Below are 17,607 nucleotides of genomic sequence, written 5' to 3'. Positions count from 1 at the left end.
CTTGCTTTATTAGTATTTTCTTTTTATTTCTTCTCCGCACTTGTAATTTGTTCCCATAATATAAATGATATCTCTTCACTTCAGAGGAAGCTTTTAAAATTCTTACCCTCTTCCTTAGAGGAATATCATGCAATAGATTATTTCTGCTTCTCCAGGCTTTCCATAGCATTGATGGCTGTTTTGGAGAGTGCTTTCTTGGATGTGATGAGAGTGCATCTACTTTTGCCCTTTTTGCAGTGTCCAGAGATTATTTACAGCACCCACTTATTGGAAAGGGTTATTGATCCCTAATCTCCTTAGTGTATTGGAGCACTCAGTCTTCAGTGGATTCACTGATATTCCTTCTGTTCACCCGAATAGATGAAATATCAGTATCAATAGTTGGTATGTAAAGGGATATAATGTGACTCTCTCAGCTGTGAAGCTGCTCTATAGTTTGCAGTAAGAGGACGTCTTCTGTTCTTATATTTATTGTTAAAATCCATCCTTCATTATTGATATGAAGAGAAGTGGCCGTCCATAGGGGGTGTGTCAGGTTACAGACATCATGGGTAGCTTACAGAAATACAAAGACCGCTATGGTTGATTCCCCCCCCCCCATGAATTTTGGTACGGTGTCCTTTAAGAGTCTGGAGCAGCAGATGTGTTAGCTTTATTTACTACAGCTACAGAATTAGGCTTCTGAATAAGAGATGTATGACTGCAGCTCAGCGTCACTGCCAGGCGGCAGCTAAAGAATCCCTATGAGTCACCCCCTTGACGGTGGCACTGACTTTCACCGGTCTGTAAAGAAGAATCCTCATTCACTCTGTAATTACAGATCTCTGCATATTATCTATTGCTAATGGGAAATCTTTTCATCCTTCTCATAAAGCTTCCTTGTCATGACTAAAGTTCACATTTTACTTTGCCGGTCCCTAGGCTACTCCCATCCTTGCAGTATTTTAATTATGAGTATGCTGGCTTGGTACTTTATTGTGTTATCCCTGTATTAGTCATTGACCTGCTCTACTGAGAGGTTTCTGCACTGGCAGGAAGCTGCATTTGCTTAATAATGTTAGGATCTCGTCCGCCTTGTCTCCAGGTCTCCAGCACTGATACTAATCAGAATTATCGTCTTTATTAAGTGATGACATGCTGAAATGATACACCATTACTGGCCCTACACTGGGACCCTCATAGTCCTTTAAGGCTCTACTTCTGACCCAGCACTGTACAACCACATCATAAGTTCTATTCACACTTTCATGCTATAGATCAGGGGTAGGGAACCTAGACCCTCCAGCTGTTGCAAAACTACAACTCCCATCATGCCTGGACAGCCTAAGCTAAAGCAATAACTCTCCAGGCATGATGGGAGTTGTCGTTTTGTAACAGCTGGAGAGCCAAGGTTCCCCATCTCTGTTATAGATCCTTATTTATTCAGGTTTTTGTTTTTTTTAAGACGATTCATTGCCAATACATTTGCATGTTATTGTGCATAGCAGTTATTTCAATACAAAGCATGTTCCAGTGAATACCATTCTTATCCCATTGGAGTTCGTTTTGTCTTTACATAGTCCACATGTGCATATTGGGATGTGTTTATTAGGACCGGCATTTCATATGCTGGTCTATAGTAAATCCCTGCCTGAGTAGTGCCATGCTGGCTGTATTAAAAGGCTTACAGGCAGTCAGAGTTCCACTACAATATTATACTTTTGTAGTAAATTTGGTGTGAGAGGGGGCAGCCCCCTCCCCCCACTAAGTCCTGCCCCCTCCCCAGTAAGTCCTGCCCACTTGACAAGCAAAGCACAGATCATCAAAAATCAGGTAGTTGCACTACATTGGCGACTTTTTGCCTAACTGCGCTAAATGCAAATATAACTGAATAACTTCTCCTTGTTTCTTTTATTCTAATAGACAACAATGTTGTCTATTAACTTTTTTAAAGGGGTATTCATAGCGTATTTTTTCCTCTGAATTGTGCTTCAGCTCTGAAAATAAAAATACAATTATAATTATAAGAAGAATACAGCGGTGCCTATAGCCTTTAAAGCGACTGTACCACTAGGTACATCGCTTTGTGTTTTTTACATTAAGAGACTGGCACTGGCACAGGGATGCTGCGGTTTTTTGAACCGCCACCTGGTTCCTGTACACTGCACTGGTCTGTTCCCGAGCATCGGTCATCGTCGGGGGCAGGCCCGCCGTACCAGTGCCAGTCTGTTAATGTAAAAAACATAAAGTGATGTACCAAGTGGTACATTCGCTTTAATGTCATCCGAGCATGCCAATTTTAGTCGGACAAACCTACCATCTAATGTGTATGAGGGCTTCCCTACTCTTTTCTGATGGCAGAAGTTGGGGAGAGGGAGATCGGGCAATTAGATTTCCGCTTTCCTGATCATTATTGTTCTGAAGGTAGATAGGCCACCACTAGAAGAGTGTGGAAGTAGCTTATTTCCATCTCCACAATTAAAACACATACATGCTTGTTCAAACTGAATGAGCTGCTGTATAGTGGGTTGGACAGGATAGCTGTCGCTGAAGTAGCTAAAGTATGTGGCCATCTTTAAAGGGTATCTGTCAGCTCTGTGTCATTCTCAGAGCTCAAGTGTCAAGGAGGCAGTACCAAGCTGGAACATGCATGCCTGCTCCCTTCCTGTCCTGCATGATTGATGTACAAGGATCAGTGCTGGAAGCTAAACCCTATGTAGGTGGGGAGGGAGGATGCATTCTGCAGCTCAGCATAGTCTCTTTGACACTTGAGCCATAAACATGCCATAGAGTTGAGAGATCAAGCCATATGCCTAAAGCATGGTCAAACAAACATTAAGATATGGCCCCTAAGGTCTATATTAGACCACTAGCTGCCACATATAATCATTCGCCCTCAAGATCAGTTTACGGAGGGTTGGCGTATAGCTGTCAAAGAAAGCCAAGGGACTTTATTTATAGTCCTTGGGTGCAGTGTTCCTTATTGACTGCCATCTATGGGGGTTAAACAACAGAGTTGGGAGTAGTGATTCATAGGGAGAGCGTCTGCGTCAGTGCAATGAGCCCTATATCTATAGTATAGTAGCGTGCAGGAGGGGGTTAATCTAAATTGCTTACCTTTCCTGATGATATTTTCAGGCTTTTGCTCCAATCGCACCTGGTAAAAACCCATCTATAGTAGTAAATTCCTCCTACAGCATTAATCATATGGTACAGAAGTATCCACTAAACTGAGCTTAAGCCGAACTGTTAAATATCCATACTAGTGTAGCTACATTACCTGTATAGTGTTATTGTGTCATTGGGTCAGAGGTTACCATTTATTATACACCACTCACGTTCAGGTTTCTGTTCTTTTAGTGTTTTTTTGTACTATTCCACTTGTCTCTTTCAGTTATGGTATGAAGGAGATAAGTGGTTATCTTGAAAAATTTATCACCCCTAAGAGATTAGAGAAGTGAGACTGAACAGAAGACGGGAGGACGGAACAGGCATATTTGCAGTGTTTTAGGATTTATATGTATTAGCATTAGAAGTAGTGCAAATACAAATGAGCCATCTGGGTAGAATGTAATGGACTTCATTCACACTATAGGTTTATGTGATTATAAAATATTTCTTGCCCATTGGGGCAGCATCTAGGATTAGTTTTATGATTTCCCATGGAATATGGTCGTGAACGAGAGCTATCCTGGATTATGAAGAGTGTCTGTTGTTTTCACTCTTGTATCACTCTTGTCCATGGGCTGTGTCTGGTATTGCAATTTACCCATTCACGTGAATAGGCTATAAGGAGACCTTTTGTAATCCCAGACTAGTCCTTTAAGAGGGCTTAAATCTTTTTAGATGTTTTTTTTTTCAGTAGACCTTAATTTTTTTAAATTAAATTATAAGTAATCAGTCTAGAGATTTACATAATGCTCGGCCTTTGGCTACTGGTGTCTGGAGAAGATGGAGGCAGCCCTAGGACTGCTTGGAAGACACCATTTTATAATGGTGCTTTATACGCTTTATGCTTCCCACACAAAACTGCTTCATTATTTCAGGTTATAAAGACCCTTAAAGGGGAAAAAATTATTTCAAATCACCTGGTGTCCGATAGTTTTATTGATTTGTAATTTTCTTCTATTTAAAAAATCTCAAATCTTCTAGTACTTATAAGCTGCTGTATGTGTATTCGTTCCAATCTGACATGGTGCTCTCTGCTGGCACCTCTGTCCAGAGCAGAAAAGGGTTTTCTATGGGGATTTGCTACAAGCAGAGGTGGCAGCAGAGAGAAATGTGTCAGACTGAAGAGAATACACACCACTTCCTGTAGGGCATACAGCAGCTGACAAGTACTGGGAGTCTTGATTTTTAGAATATAGGGTGAGATTTATCAAACATGGTGTATAGTAAAACTGGCTCAGTTGCCCCTAGCAACCAATCAGATTCCATCTTTCATTCCTCACAGATTCTTTGGAAAATGAAAGGTGGATTCTGATGGTTGCTAGTGGCAACTGAGCCAGTTTCACGTTACATTAGTTTGCTAAATCTCCGCCTACATGTTCAAATAGAAAGAGTACAATTCTATATAACTTTCTGATACCAGTTAATTAAAAAAAAAAGTCACCCCCTTCAATACGATGCCCATACTTAATTGTAAAAAATGTGACTGTGGCTCCATACAGTGGTATACAGCATGCCTAGGAGCCATAATACATAGCAGCACAGGCTCCTTGTGTTCCCATATAGGATCTTAGAAGAATAATCAGCTGACTGTTGTGTATGATTTCAGCGTAACAGTAATGCACATGGATCGAACATGTGGTGTAAGAAACACAATAAGAAATCAGCTTCATATCTCTTAGAATGAAGATAAGCTTTAGCACGCATAGAGTCTTTAATTCCTAACATATTGTACTACAGCTCTGCTCTGTGTTTGCCCGGATCAGCTGCCAGGAAATTATGGTAAATAATTCTCCATGTGGTTTGTTTTGTTAAATAACAAATACTCATATGGACAAAGCATGTCCAATATGTGGGGCAGGAAGCTGACGTACAGTGTGATGCACAGAATGGGGGGCCAGGCCCAGATACAGTGTTTTTCATCTTTCATCCCCTGCAGCATTTTACTACTCAGATAGTTTTGTCTTTTAGAGTCATTCTGAGTGAATCTGCAGTATACAGGGCAGTTATAGGGGTGCATGGATGAAAGTCACAGCCATGGGGCCCCCAAGAGTTCCTCTACCATATAGAAAGTCACCAGTATTATAAATGGAAATGGTAGGCGGGGGTCTTGTTACAGATTGTGCAGTGGGGTCCAAAAGTTTCCTACGGGACACAGTCTGAGATTAGTTGGGGGATAGATGGGGAGTATGAGAAAATATTACTTAAAGAGTAGTAGATGTCTGGAACATGCTTTGAGTAGATGTGGTTGGCAAATTTAATTATAAGACTAGATGGACCAGGTGGTCTTTTTTTGCTGTACGCTTTCCAGGAAATTGATGATTGCAGCACTTTATTGTAGAAAGTTGTATAAGGGTCATTTTACATTAGGCGATTTCTTGGCCACAGGTGGCTGCAAGTGAGCGCCAATCAGTGAGATCAGCTCTTGTTTGTAGTGCCTTTACATAGCACAAGAAATCGAATGGTTGGGCTGCACAAATGATCCATGTTTCATTCGTGCAGCCCTAGAAACTGACAGCATGGATTTACATATATCTGTGCTGCCTATTTCCAGATGGAACAGCAGTGCATACTTACCTAGTGCACTGCTGCTGTGATCTGGCATCCTCTTCTCCGCCTCTCCTGTCCAGCCCCTGTGTCTTCAGGCTCCATCTCCTTTGGCTGTCAATCATTCTGGAGGAGCCAGGGTCTGAAGATACAGCGGCTGGACGGGAGAGCAGAAGGGGAAGCCAGATCACAGCAGCAGCGCACTAGGCAAGTATGGACTGCTATGTGATGTGGAAACTGACAGTACAGATATATGTGTCTTTGTCTTTATCGTTATCGGTCTCACATCCCCTTTTCACACAGGAAGATGTGTGGCTGATAACAATAAACTTTGAGGGTACGTTCACACTTACCGGATCCGCAGCGTATTTTCTGCCGCGGATCCGCAGCAGATCCGCAGAAGATTTCATTTAAATAACTGAACACAGCATCAAATCTGCACCATCAAATCTGCTGCGGATCTGCTGCAGATCTGCTGCGGATCCTGTAGGTGTGAACGCACCCTGAAACAGGTTCTAAACACAGAACCAAGGATCGGGCTTTTTCCTCTGCTAATCGCTGTCACCTTTACATGGGCCCATTATTGCATTTCTTAAAATACTTTCTCAGTTGTTCTTACTAGAAACCCAAACCCATGGATCACTTCTTTTTGTAGCTCCATGTTGTGCTTTTCCTAAGTTATTCTTACTAGAAACCCAAAAGATCTCTAAAATGATCTGCATGTTTAGTGCACTGGGCAGAATGACTAGTAATCAGTTATACAATGGCCACTGCAAAATCTATGCTAGTTGGGATCTTGGTCAAACCCTGACCACCTGTCCCCCGACCCCTTCCTTTACCAGCAAGATGAGACCTAAACCTATATAGAATATTGATAGAATAAGCCTTCGAATCTATCCCTCCCTGGCTTATCTACTGAGTATACATGTCCTTCTGTGTGGAGATAACTGGCTTTGTTATGGGCTGTATTTTCCCTTTAAATGGTTCTACATTTTCTGACATTTTCATACAAGCGGCATATTGTCTATTTACCATTGTAATGTCACAGATCTCATACTAATAATACAAAAGGGCTATTTGACTAGAGACTTTTTTTTTACGTACATAGTGTCTTCAATGGTGATTATATCCCGTGAAGAGTTGTGTTGTCTCATCCGCCATGTCACATGGGAGGCTAGCAGGATTCAAAACAAATATGAACCCGGATGCCGGGACCACAGAGATGTTTTCACACAGTATTTGGAAAGGCTTGTTTTCTAAAATTTGTATGGTGCAATAAACACATGAACTCTACAAACACATGCCCCACAGACAGCCAGGCAGCTGAATGAACCTCTTGTTGTCCAGGCCGTAGAGTACTCTGCCAGCCTGGCTTCAGTGTCTCCAGTTCCAGAGAAGAGCTGTCCCCGGGCTCAATGTGTAATGAAGAGAGGTCAAATATTTGTCTGCAATGTTTGCCCCATTACCATATTTCATGAGCAATCATCACAAGCTATGATATTTATAGGAGAATTATAACATTTACCTCTGGTTGTTTGTATAGGAAAAGCCAATTCAGAAGCAAGATACAATTGTAGCTCGCAACAATCAAAATGTTTCATTACCTTTCTATTCAAACGGATCTTTCATTATAATATGCAGTATGATTAAAGGAAAATGTCCAATATCCTATTTGACCACATGGCAAAGCAAAACTAGTATACGACATGGAGAGCATGGAGCTGGTGCACATCACACCTATGGCTGACACTAATGCCACTCGGCTACATTTAAAAACCAATGCCAGGATGTTGGTATATAATTTGATCAAACCATATTGCCCCATGTACCACGTGCCGGTCTCCTGCTTCACATGGGTCCCTACACTAACTCCACACTGTGTCGGTCAGTGACCGCCAACCCCGCAAAGCGTGCACAAACAGGGAATGGCATGGAATGGCCCTACAACCCCAATGTCACAGGACCAAACCCAAAGTGCCCCTCCAAAACCCAGTTGGCACCACTGGCGGAGAAAGCTGCCGCCAAACAACACAAGTGTGAGTATGCTCTTGTACTCACGATTAATGCTGCAGACAGAATGGGAAAGATAGGAGGTACTGACATGTGAGCACAGGTGTATCCTGCCAATTTGGGTCATGTGGGTCTTACGAAGGGGAGTGCCAACTGCTCAGAAAAGGGAGAAAAATAAAACACGACATGGAGAGAAAGGAGCTGCTGCACATCACACCTATGGCTGACACTAATGCCACTCGGCTACATTTAAAAACAAATGCTAGGATGTTGGTATATAATTTGATCAAACCATATTGCCCCATAATGTACCACGTGCCAGTCTCCTGGTTCACATAGGTTTTGGGGGGGCATTTTCGGTTTGGTCCTGTGACATTGGGGTTGCAGGGCCATTCCATGGCCTCCCTTCCCTGCATGTGCACGCTTTGTGGGGTTGGTGGTCGCTGACCGTCACAGTGTGGAGTTAGCGTAGGGACCCATGTGAACCAGGAGACCGGCACGTGGTACATGGGACAATATGGCTTGATCAAATTATATGCCAACATCCTGGCGTTGGTTTTTAAACATAGCCTAGCGGCATTAGTATCAGCCATAAGTGTGATGTGCAGCAGCTCCTTTCTCTCCATGTCGCAAAGCAAAAATAGTAATAATAATAATAATAAAAGCTTCTAAAAAATAATTATTGATCCCACAGTATGTATGAGGTATGTATATAATATGTAGTGCTATAAAGTAGAAAAAAAAACTCCATCACTACCCTCATTGGTATACCCGGCACAATGAAAGGATCTCTTTCTGGATAGGTACATAGAACAAGCAAGGACATATGCTGGATGGCTCTCGTGGTGCTCAATTCCTTGTAGTGGGAAAATGTATTAAATAGAGGTAAGAAGAATGAGTGGCACTCAATGAGAACACTGGGTGGCGTTCCACTAAGGCAACAGCCATTTAGTTTTTATAAAGTGGCGCTTCCTCTGGCCTAGTGGGCCTTCTCACTAGACCAGAAGAAGCGCAACTGCGTGAAACAGCTGCTGCTTTAGTGAAATGCGACCCGCTGTTCTCGTCTCCCACAATGCTGTTTGGTTACCATGCTAAATATTAAAAGGGACCGGTGAGTGCCACTCATTTTTCTTCCCTCTATTTGATGTATATAGTATGTAGTGCCCCCACTTTTTTACAGCTCTTGATTGTTAATTGTGATTGTATGAGTTGGTCGGAAATTAGCAGGAGCCAACTTACAATGATAGATTTGTAGCTGAGCCCTGGGTGTCCCTAGACTACATGATCTAAAAATGCACCAGATCTTTCACAGTGGCTAAGGCTATTTTGTTAAATCCATTACATTTTTAGATGTCTAGTCTAAGTTTAGACTAGACCAACTGTTTGTTTGAAGAGTACCTGTCACCTCTCTTTTTTTTTTTTAAACAAATACATGCAATGCCTATGAAATGACAATACTGGACTACCTCCTATTGTAGCCCTGTGTTGTGTTGTTCCTCGGTTATTCTTACTAGAAATGTATGACTCGATAACCAACTGGGTGTTACCAACTGGGGTCATGCTCATACACTCTCTGACACTATCCAATCAGAGGTGACAGTGTCAGACTGGGGCCACGCCCCCAGCTGGTAACACCCAGTTGGTTATTAAGTCACATAGTAAAGACCCTATTACATGGGCTGATCAGCGAGAGCAGGTTGCTCCTCACTCCCTGCTCGCTGCTGGCGCTATTACACACACCAACAGCGAGCGGGTTGGTGCGGGGAGCAACAGGAGGGGCTCACCTGACAATCTTTAGATCATCTGGGGAGCCTATAGGAGATAGCGGCGGACTGCTGCTGCTCCTATTACACAGAGCGTGTCGGCTGATCGTTGCCTTTTATTTCACAAAGTGATTATCGACCGTAATGGCCGATAATCGTCCAAATACGGCCAATAATCGATTTGTGTAATAGGGCCTTAAGAATACCAGATACCAGGGGGATCTTCTTCTTTACCACTAGGTGATATATGGTAAATGGGTGACGACATATTTCTTCCATCTTCTCCAATGTCAGCGTTGAAGCACTTTTATAAGAGTGAGTGTGTCTTGTTAGTGGGCACCTTAACCACACGTGAGACAGAAGTGAGGAGAGTGTAGCACAAGAAGACTGTGGAGGGAGGGCTGTACTGCCGGGAACAGAGAGATGCTGTGGGTGCCTCTTGGATAAAGAAGGTGCAGCAAATCAAGCCACAGCAATGACGGGTATCAGTGAGACAGGAGAGAGAGCGTGTCCTGGAGAGCGGTGGCCAGAGAGTGGCACTTACTGTGCATTATGACTACAGCTCAGGTACCAGCCAGTGAATGATCACTACTCTCTATAGAAGTTTCTAGAAATAAAGGTTGTATTAGAGGAATAGCTGTACCTGGTAATACCCAGTGAGGCTCCTGAATGACAGCTTTATGCTGCACAGTCTTTTAGGTATTACCATTCCAAACCACAGCAAGTTGGAGAATGCTGACATAGGCGGCCATTGACTGAAGTCTGCTCAGCCTTTACTTTTTACAGCATTTTTACTCATGTAGAAATCATAAAGGTCCTATTTTCTTTAAACAAGAGATCATAGCTCCACTCCCATAAATATATCATGCAAAAAAAAAAAGCCGGAATTCCTTTATTCTTCAAGCAGCGTTTCAGTTCCTCAAGCTGGGCTCCTTTAATGCCGTAGTAAATCTGAATATCTGTGTAGGCCTTGAAATGTTTTCAGCCCTAGATCTGTTTTCTGTTATAACGCTGTTTGCGAGATAGAGAATTTTATAAGTCTTAGCGGTGCCTTGACTTTCCTATCGCCCTCCTCTTTGCTGGAGAAAACCAGATGTACAGCTGCAGTAACTTGCACTACTCTGGTACAAGACACTGAATAATGTAAACCATCTTTCACTGCAAAAAAAGCCATTGATAGTATATTCCTGTTAGACAAATAGCATTGCTATGGGTAGAAGCAGGCATCAGGCCAAGCCAGATGCTGAAGACTATCTCCAAACATTGTTAAAGGGGTTGGCCATTTTATAGTAAAATTGTTCAGTATATAGTATTAGTAAGTGTACTCACTGCACTTACTGACAGCAGCTCCCTGTTACTATCAGACTTCCCTCCTCCAGGCTGTGCTGCCCTGCTCTGTGGTGAGGCTGTTTAATGGCGGACATGGAGGAGCATGTGACCATGACCCGCCCCCCAGTGTCCTCCATGAGCATATACAGGCTCAGGGGTGGACACTGGGGGTGGACCATGGTCACATGCTCCTCCATATCAGCCATTTTATGGACAGACTCACCACAGAGCAGGACAGCATTGCCTGAAGGAGGAGTGGAGCCTGATTTTAGCTTTGTGAGGTACACAGGAGCTGCTGTTAGTAGAAACAGTGAGTACACTTACTACTGTACACTGAAATATTTTACTATAAAGTGTCCAACCCCTTTATTAAAAGAACTGGAACACGGGGTATATAAAAGGGTTACTTTGGACTCTGCATGAAGTCTCAAAGGGGTTATGCAGGATTACAAAAAACCTCAGCTGCATTCTTGTACAAACAGCACCACCCCTGTCCTCTGGTTGTGTTTGGGTATTACAGTTCAGCTCCATTCACTTCATTGCAACTGAACTGCAAAACCCACACCCAAACTGGGAAGAGTCACGATGTCTCTGGAAGCAAGCGCCCATGTTTTTCTATACTTAGACAACCCCTTTTAACTGTAGTCCTCTGGACAGAAGACTGTTGAAAATGCGGCTTCCTCTGTTACTACTTTCTGTTAGCGAGTTATATTATCGGTTGTAGCTTTGTATATACAGAGATTTCTCCGGGCTGGCACTGCAGATCCTGACTCATTATGTCAAGTATCCCTCCCTCTATTGCTCTGCCAGTTGCACTCTCTTTTTGTAACCGCAAAGCTCCATTCCGACTTCCAGCTTTGGACATAATTCTGACATATCTGTATAAAAACTCAATGGGCCCCGAGCTGGAGGGCTTAATAGTGATCAGCATACACCATGTAAGGGCTGGAAAGTGATGTGAATACTCCTCGAGTCTGAGTCACTGACAGCAGCCTTCTTAGAAGATAACACTGGGGCAGCACCATTCAGTATCATAGTACAACTTACATTTTGCTTAGTCAGTCAGTCAGTGCTGAATGTATCATCTTTTGTTACGTATACCTGCAGGCCTGTGTAAAAACTTATTATACATCATCATAGCATGAGAAGTTTTACCCAATGACAAATTCAGCTCTGCAGCAACTAATAAACCTATGTCCTTTATGCTGTATATGACAAAGTACAGAGCTTAGTGTGGTGAGTGATATAGTGTTTGCATAGTCCTTCTCTTGTAATGGACTATTGTACTGTATATGCAGAGATGCAAGATGACCACACAGTTGTGTTCTCGCAGAAGGACCCGCAGTACGCATGGCAGCTGTCCATGATAAATAATCTTTTGTGAGTCCATATAGTTCTGTCCACAGCACCTGCTATGATTCCAATGTCATAGGCAAAGGACTTTACAGTAGTTTCTTTATGGTGTCAGCTCCTGTTATGGGCCTTCAGCTGTTTAGCTGAATGGAAGCTCTACCAGCCTCTGCTTCAGAAGTGTCATGTTCTTCTTGTGTTACAGTAGCGAAGACAGCTAAAAACAGTATACCCACATGGTGCCACCTCTTGCCCAGCTGATTCCTAGTACTTGAGGCTGCACTTTTCCAGTAGAAGGAAGCTACTAAAGATGTACAGAATGCTATTGACCTTAAAGGGGTCACATGGAACGGAACAATTTTTCAGTTGGACTTTTTTTTTTTTAAATACAAATATTGCAGTTGCATACCCTAGTGCCACTTAAAGGGAACCTATCACCTGGCATTACGGGGCGGAGCCCGTCCGACCCCCCGGTGTAGCCCCGGATACTTACCCTTTCCTGCAAGTCCCGCTCCTGGACCCGGGCCCCGGATGGAGATATCTGTGCCAGAAGGTGAGTGCGCGCTGTATGCTAATTACCAGAGATGAGTCTGATGCCCATAGAGAATGACTGGAGCCGTCATTCTCTATGGGCGTCGGACCCATCTCTGCAGCACGCGCGCACAGCTTCCAAGGCGAGATCTCCGTCCTGGGACTGGGTCCAGGAGCGGGTTTTACAGGAAAGGGTAAGTATCCGGGGCTCCACCAGGGGGTCGGGCGAGCTCTGTGCCGTAATGCCGGGTGATAGGTTCCCTTTAATGTGTCGAGTGGATGCACATGCGCAGTAGCTCAGTACCATTGCCTGAAATCATGCTACTGTGCAGACAGGTGGGAGATGCCATTGAAGTGGACATTCTGAGAAAGCAGTTAAAGGGGTTGTCCAGCAAAAATATTTTTCTTTCAAATTAACTGGTTTGAGAAAGTTATATAGATTTGTAATTTACTTCTATTTAAAAATCTGAAGTCTTCCTATACTTATAAGCTGCTGTATGTCCTGCAGTAAATGTTTTCTTTTCAGTCTGACTCTGTCCTCTCTGCTGCCACCTCTGTCAATGTCAGGAACTGTCCAGAGCAGGAGAGGTTTTCTATGGGGATTTGCTGCTGCTCTGGACAGTTCCTGTCTTGACAGAGATGGCAGCAGAGAGCACTGTGTCAGACCGAACAGAAAACAATATTTCCTTCTGCAGCTAATAAGTTTTAGAAGACTTCAGATTTTTAAATAGAAGTAAATTACAAATCTAAATAACTTTCTGAAAGCAGTTGATTTGAGTGAAAAAGATTTTTGCAGGATAATTCCTTTAAGAGAACAGCAGAGGGCACCATGTCAAGTATGTAACGTCAACAAGTGAATTAGACATATCCCTATCTGCATCTTGAATATAAAGCCTACATTTTCTTCTGGAACTACTTTTAATAGTGAAAATGACTTCAGCATAATATGGAAAATAGAAAGCCAAATCCATCTGAATTCCAGTAAAAAATAGCAAAACTTTCTATCTTTGCCCAAGCCCGGCCCCTGCAGGCACATTCTTCACCGAAAGCCCATGCCGTAAAATAATAACGCCTCTCGCTTTGTGTATTGTTTTGTTTGCAAGGCGCAAGCATGTTTTCCTGGAGTCTATACGTCACACGTGTCAATGATAAATCTTTTTTTCTTCCCCTCTTAACACTGGGAACAATTTATGTTGAAGTTTTTAAAAGGAAATCCAAATGCAAACCAGATGTGGCAGAACTGCAGGAACACTTGCTGACTTGTTTGTTTCCCTATTTTTTTCTTTCTTTCTTCTTTTCACCTTAGTTTGGGCCCACCAAAAAGATTTTCTACAGATCAATTACACTGACTTTAGATTTTGCATGTTACCATTTGAATGGGATATGAGTTACTTTTTTTTTATTTAGCCTTCTGCATACTAAATCATATATAGAAATACTCATTCAATCGACATAGACCGCCATTTTTTATGTATGGCTGATCTGTGCCTTATGGAAAGTACTATATGACACTGCAGGTTTTGCAACAACTGGCTTATTCTTACTCTGCTATAGGTTTATATGAAGAATGCATCTTTTTTTTTTTTTTTTTTTTTGGGGGGGGGGGGGGGGTAAAACACTAACTAGTTAATTCTTAGTATAGGCCAGATAGCCCTTTAACCTCGGGTGGTCAGAATTTAAGGGCCATGTCTCTCCAACAGGTACTGTATTCCTTTCATTCTGTACAGAGGCACAAGGGCTTGTCTGTACTAGTGATTGTGTCTGGTACTGCAGAGAATTGATGTAATAAAAGGGGTTATCCATTGTTAAAAAAACATGGCCACTTAATTGTCTCCAGTTCAGATGCGGTTTGCAATTATAGGACAAGTGCCATGAAAATTTTTTTCCCAGTAATTGAAGCACATTACAAAGTTATATAACTCTGTAATGTGCTTCAATCATCTATCTGCCTTCATTCCCTGTCTTTTCCCCCCTCCACCCCCCAGCAGGAAGTGTCCTGACTCACACAGACCTAATGACTGCCGTCACCGTCACCAGGCAGCTCCTTCTTGTGAGGATGAGTCATCAGCAGGAGGGCTGCTCTAGGTCCTGTTACACCAGCCTCCCCCTCCCCAGTCCAAGTGATGGCTTGGAGTTGTTCAGCCAATGGGAGCGCAGCAAGCTGAGTCACCTGACAAGGCAGGGGAGGGGGGAGGCTAGTGTAACAGGAGAAGGAGCTGAGAGAAGAGCTTGGTGATGGTGACGACAGTAATCAGGTCTGTGTGAGTTAGGACACTTCCTGGTGGGGGGTGGAGGGGGGAAAAGACAGGGAAGGGAGGCAGATAGGTGATTGAAGCACATTACAGAGTTATATAACTTTGTAATGTGCTTCAATTACTGGGAAAAAGTTTTTCATGGCACTTGTCCTTTAAGCTCCTTTCACTTCAATAGTACTGCATTGCAAACCTGCCCAACTTGGAGACAAGAGTGGTGCTGTCTCTGAAAGATAGTGGCCATGTTTTTGTAGCTATCAAAAGTTTAGATCTGTGGGAGTGTTCAGACCCTAGAAGTGTACATTCTCTTACAACTCTGTGTCATGTGACTGTGAGGGACCCCTAATGTGAGTTTGGTGAGTTGCCTTGGTTGCGCACATAGTGGTCAGGGAGGGAAGGGCTCAGCCATGCACTTCTCTTCCTGACCATTGCAGCAATTGGTCAGGATTTGAACACTCCGACCTCTGCCAATAAAAACTTTTGATGTCTCTATGATATGTCAAAAGTTTGCAGACATGAAGCCCAACCTGGACCAATCCGGCTTAACGATTTGTTCACAGAAACCAAGCGCAGGTTAGTATATATACCACAAACAGCATTGATACCGTTACCATGTAGTGTGCACGGCGCCTAATGCAGTAGCAATGCCAGGTATAGTAAACAACAACAGATTTATTTATGGCAAAGCGTTTTGGCTCATATATAAAATAGAGCCTTTCTCAAGCTGCAGCTCTATAGATCTTCATTTCTGGATTGTCTTTTGTAAGCAGTTTTTATCAGCAATATTCGTTAATTTGCGGTTATTCAAGATGTAGATGGTAATTTCTTGATTTTAGAGTTAACAAAAAGTGATAAGAAACCTAACCAAATGTCTTTGCTGACTGTTTAATGCATCTTGTGTAATTCTTTTATTGCTGCCTCTGGATACCTGAAGTTTGGATGTCCAGTTTATGTGAGATTCCAAAGGCTGAAACCAAAGGTAGTCCACTTGTGTGTGCTGTGTACCCTAGTGTGTTACACGTGTTCTGTGAAATTACATTACGACTGCTGCTTATTGCATGCGGACAACTACAAGGAGATGTGTACCATGCATGATGTTACCACCACTAGAGTTCTCCATGCCCTACAAATTATCAAATTTACCTATTGGTCTGTAAAGATTTTGTCATATTGCAGACTGTCCCTAGTATCTGTGATACATAAAAGCCTTCCAAGCCCCCTGACAACAGCTAAATTTACAATATACTTTTTTTTCTGTAGCCACTAAAATGTAACATTACAGGCAGCCATTAAAGGGAACCTGTCATCAGTTTCACGCTAAATGAGTCATCAGGAAGATCCCTGATGGCTTCTCTGTACCCCGCCGGCCTTGACTAATAGGTCTCTTCAATACCCAAACAGGAAGACATCTATCGATCAAGGCTGGTGTGTCGGGAGGATCTGGCATGGACCACTCTGATGACTTGATTTGGTTAGCATAAAAGGGATGACAAGTTCCCTTTAAGACATGAACATTGATTTCTCAAGTCCCTAAATTCAGTTATTCAGTCCCCGTCCCCCCCACCCCCACTAGATGGAGAACCCAAGCAAGAAGCAGGCCTCAGTAATGCCCTTATACCGTAAAAGTCCATATGGATGGGGTTATACTGAATAGGCCAAATCTTGTTTTTCCATATAATGAAATTTTAGAGGCACGGTCATTCAACCCACAGCATGGTTCCTCTATGCTGTCAGAATGTCCTTGTGGTTGTCCACCATGTGTGTAGAATACATATATTACACCTTTGGACTAATTCCATTGTGATTTTGCAGTCCTGGTGGTGTGCAGAAATTTCTTTACTTTGATTTTAGATGTGAAATGTGCATAATAAAAAAATAATAATTCCACCACCCTTTCTGTGATATTATTTCTATTTGGGGAATAAATCAACAAATCATGTTTGTGTAGACAGTGTGTGTGTGCAGTGTTAGTTACCATTAAGCAGGACATTGTGTGGTCACGTAGCATTGGGATATAGATTTTGATTATTTTATCCAAAATCCTAATGTCTTTAAAAATTTAAACAGAAACAAATCTAGCAAACACTAATAGGCCCTGTAAGCTCTTTGCATTGTCCTCTCCTGCCATTGGTCTAATCTTCAGTCCATCACATAGGCCGTGTTTTAACTAGAGATGAGCAAACCGGCCGAGGTTCATATGAACCTAAACTCTCGGCTTCTGATTCCCGCTGTCTGCCCGCTCCATGGAGAGGGTGGATACAGCCTGAGGACCGCCTGGAAAACTTAGATACAGCAGGCTGTATCCCAGTTTTCCAGGCGGTCCTCAGGCTGTATCTACCCTCTCCATTCATACAAACCCGAACCTCGGCCAGTTTGCTCATCTCTAGTTTTAACATACCTAGGAACACATGCGGACGAAACCACATTCCATGCATTTACCAACAGCTGCATGAGTTTGCCCATCAGTCCCAGCAACGTCTTGTGGCTATTGGTGAACACATGGCAGCGTAGTTTCAGTCGCATGTGTCTCTAGGTATATGATGATGTGGCCTTTCTGTGGATTCAGTTGATGTGTCAACTAGTTATGATCATTATTAATTATTAATATTAATCATGTGGGAAAATCTCTTTGCAATAACCTACCTTAGGGTACGTTCACACTTACCGGATCCGCAGCG

The 17,607-nt window shown here is 42.8% G+C and overlaps 1 protein-coding gene across 3 annotated transcripts in view; it reads left to right on the top strand.

Moving 5' to 3' along the window:
• SH3PXD2A (SH3 and PX domains 2A) overlaps positions 1–17,607 on the top strand; it is a 219,620-nt gene that overhangs the window by 141,237 nt on the left and 60,776 nt on the right. For 2 of the 3 annotated variants that reach the window (XM_069980238.1, XM_069980240.1), the window contains one exon: positions 15,864–15,908. The exons of the other annotated variant lie outside the window; for it this stretch is intronic. In XM_069980238.1, coding sequence (XP_069836339.1) covers positions 15,864–15,908 — 45 coding nt within the window. The remainder of the gene's footprint in view (positions 1–15,863; positions 15,909–17,607) is intronic. 3 annotated transcript variants of the gene reach the window in all.

The sequence above is a fragment of the Dendropsophus ebraccatus genome, chromosome 8, assembly GCF_027789765.1.
Source record: "Dendropsophus ebraccatus isolate aDenEbr1 chromosome 8, aDenEbr1.pat, whole genome shotgun sequence".
Lineage (NCBI taxonomy): Eukaryota > Metazoa > Chordata > Amphibia > Anura > Hylidae > Dendropsophus > Dendropsophus ebraccatus.
Note: the sequence above shows the minus strand (reverse complement) of the source record. Positions and strands in the feature narration are given on the sequence as shown.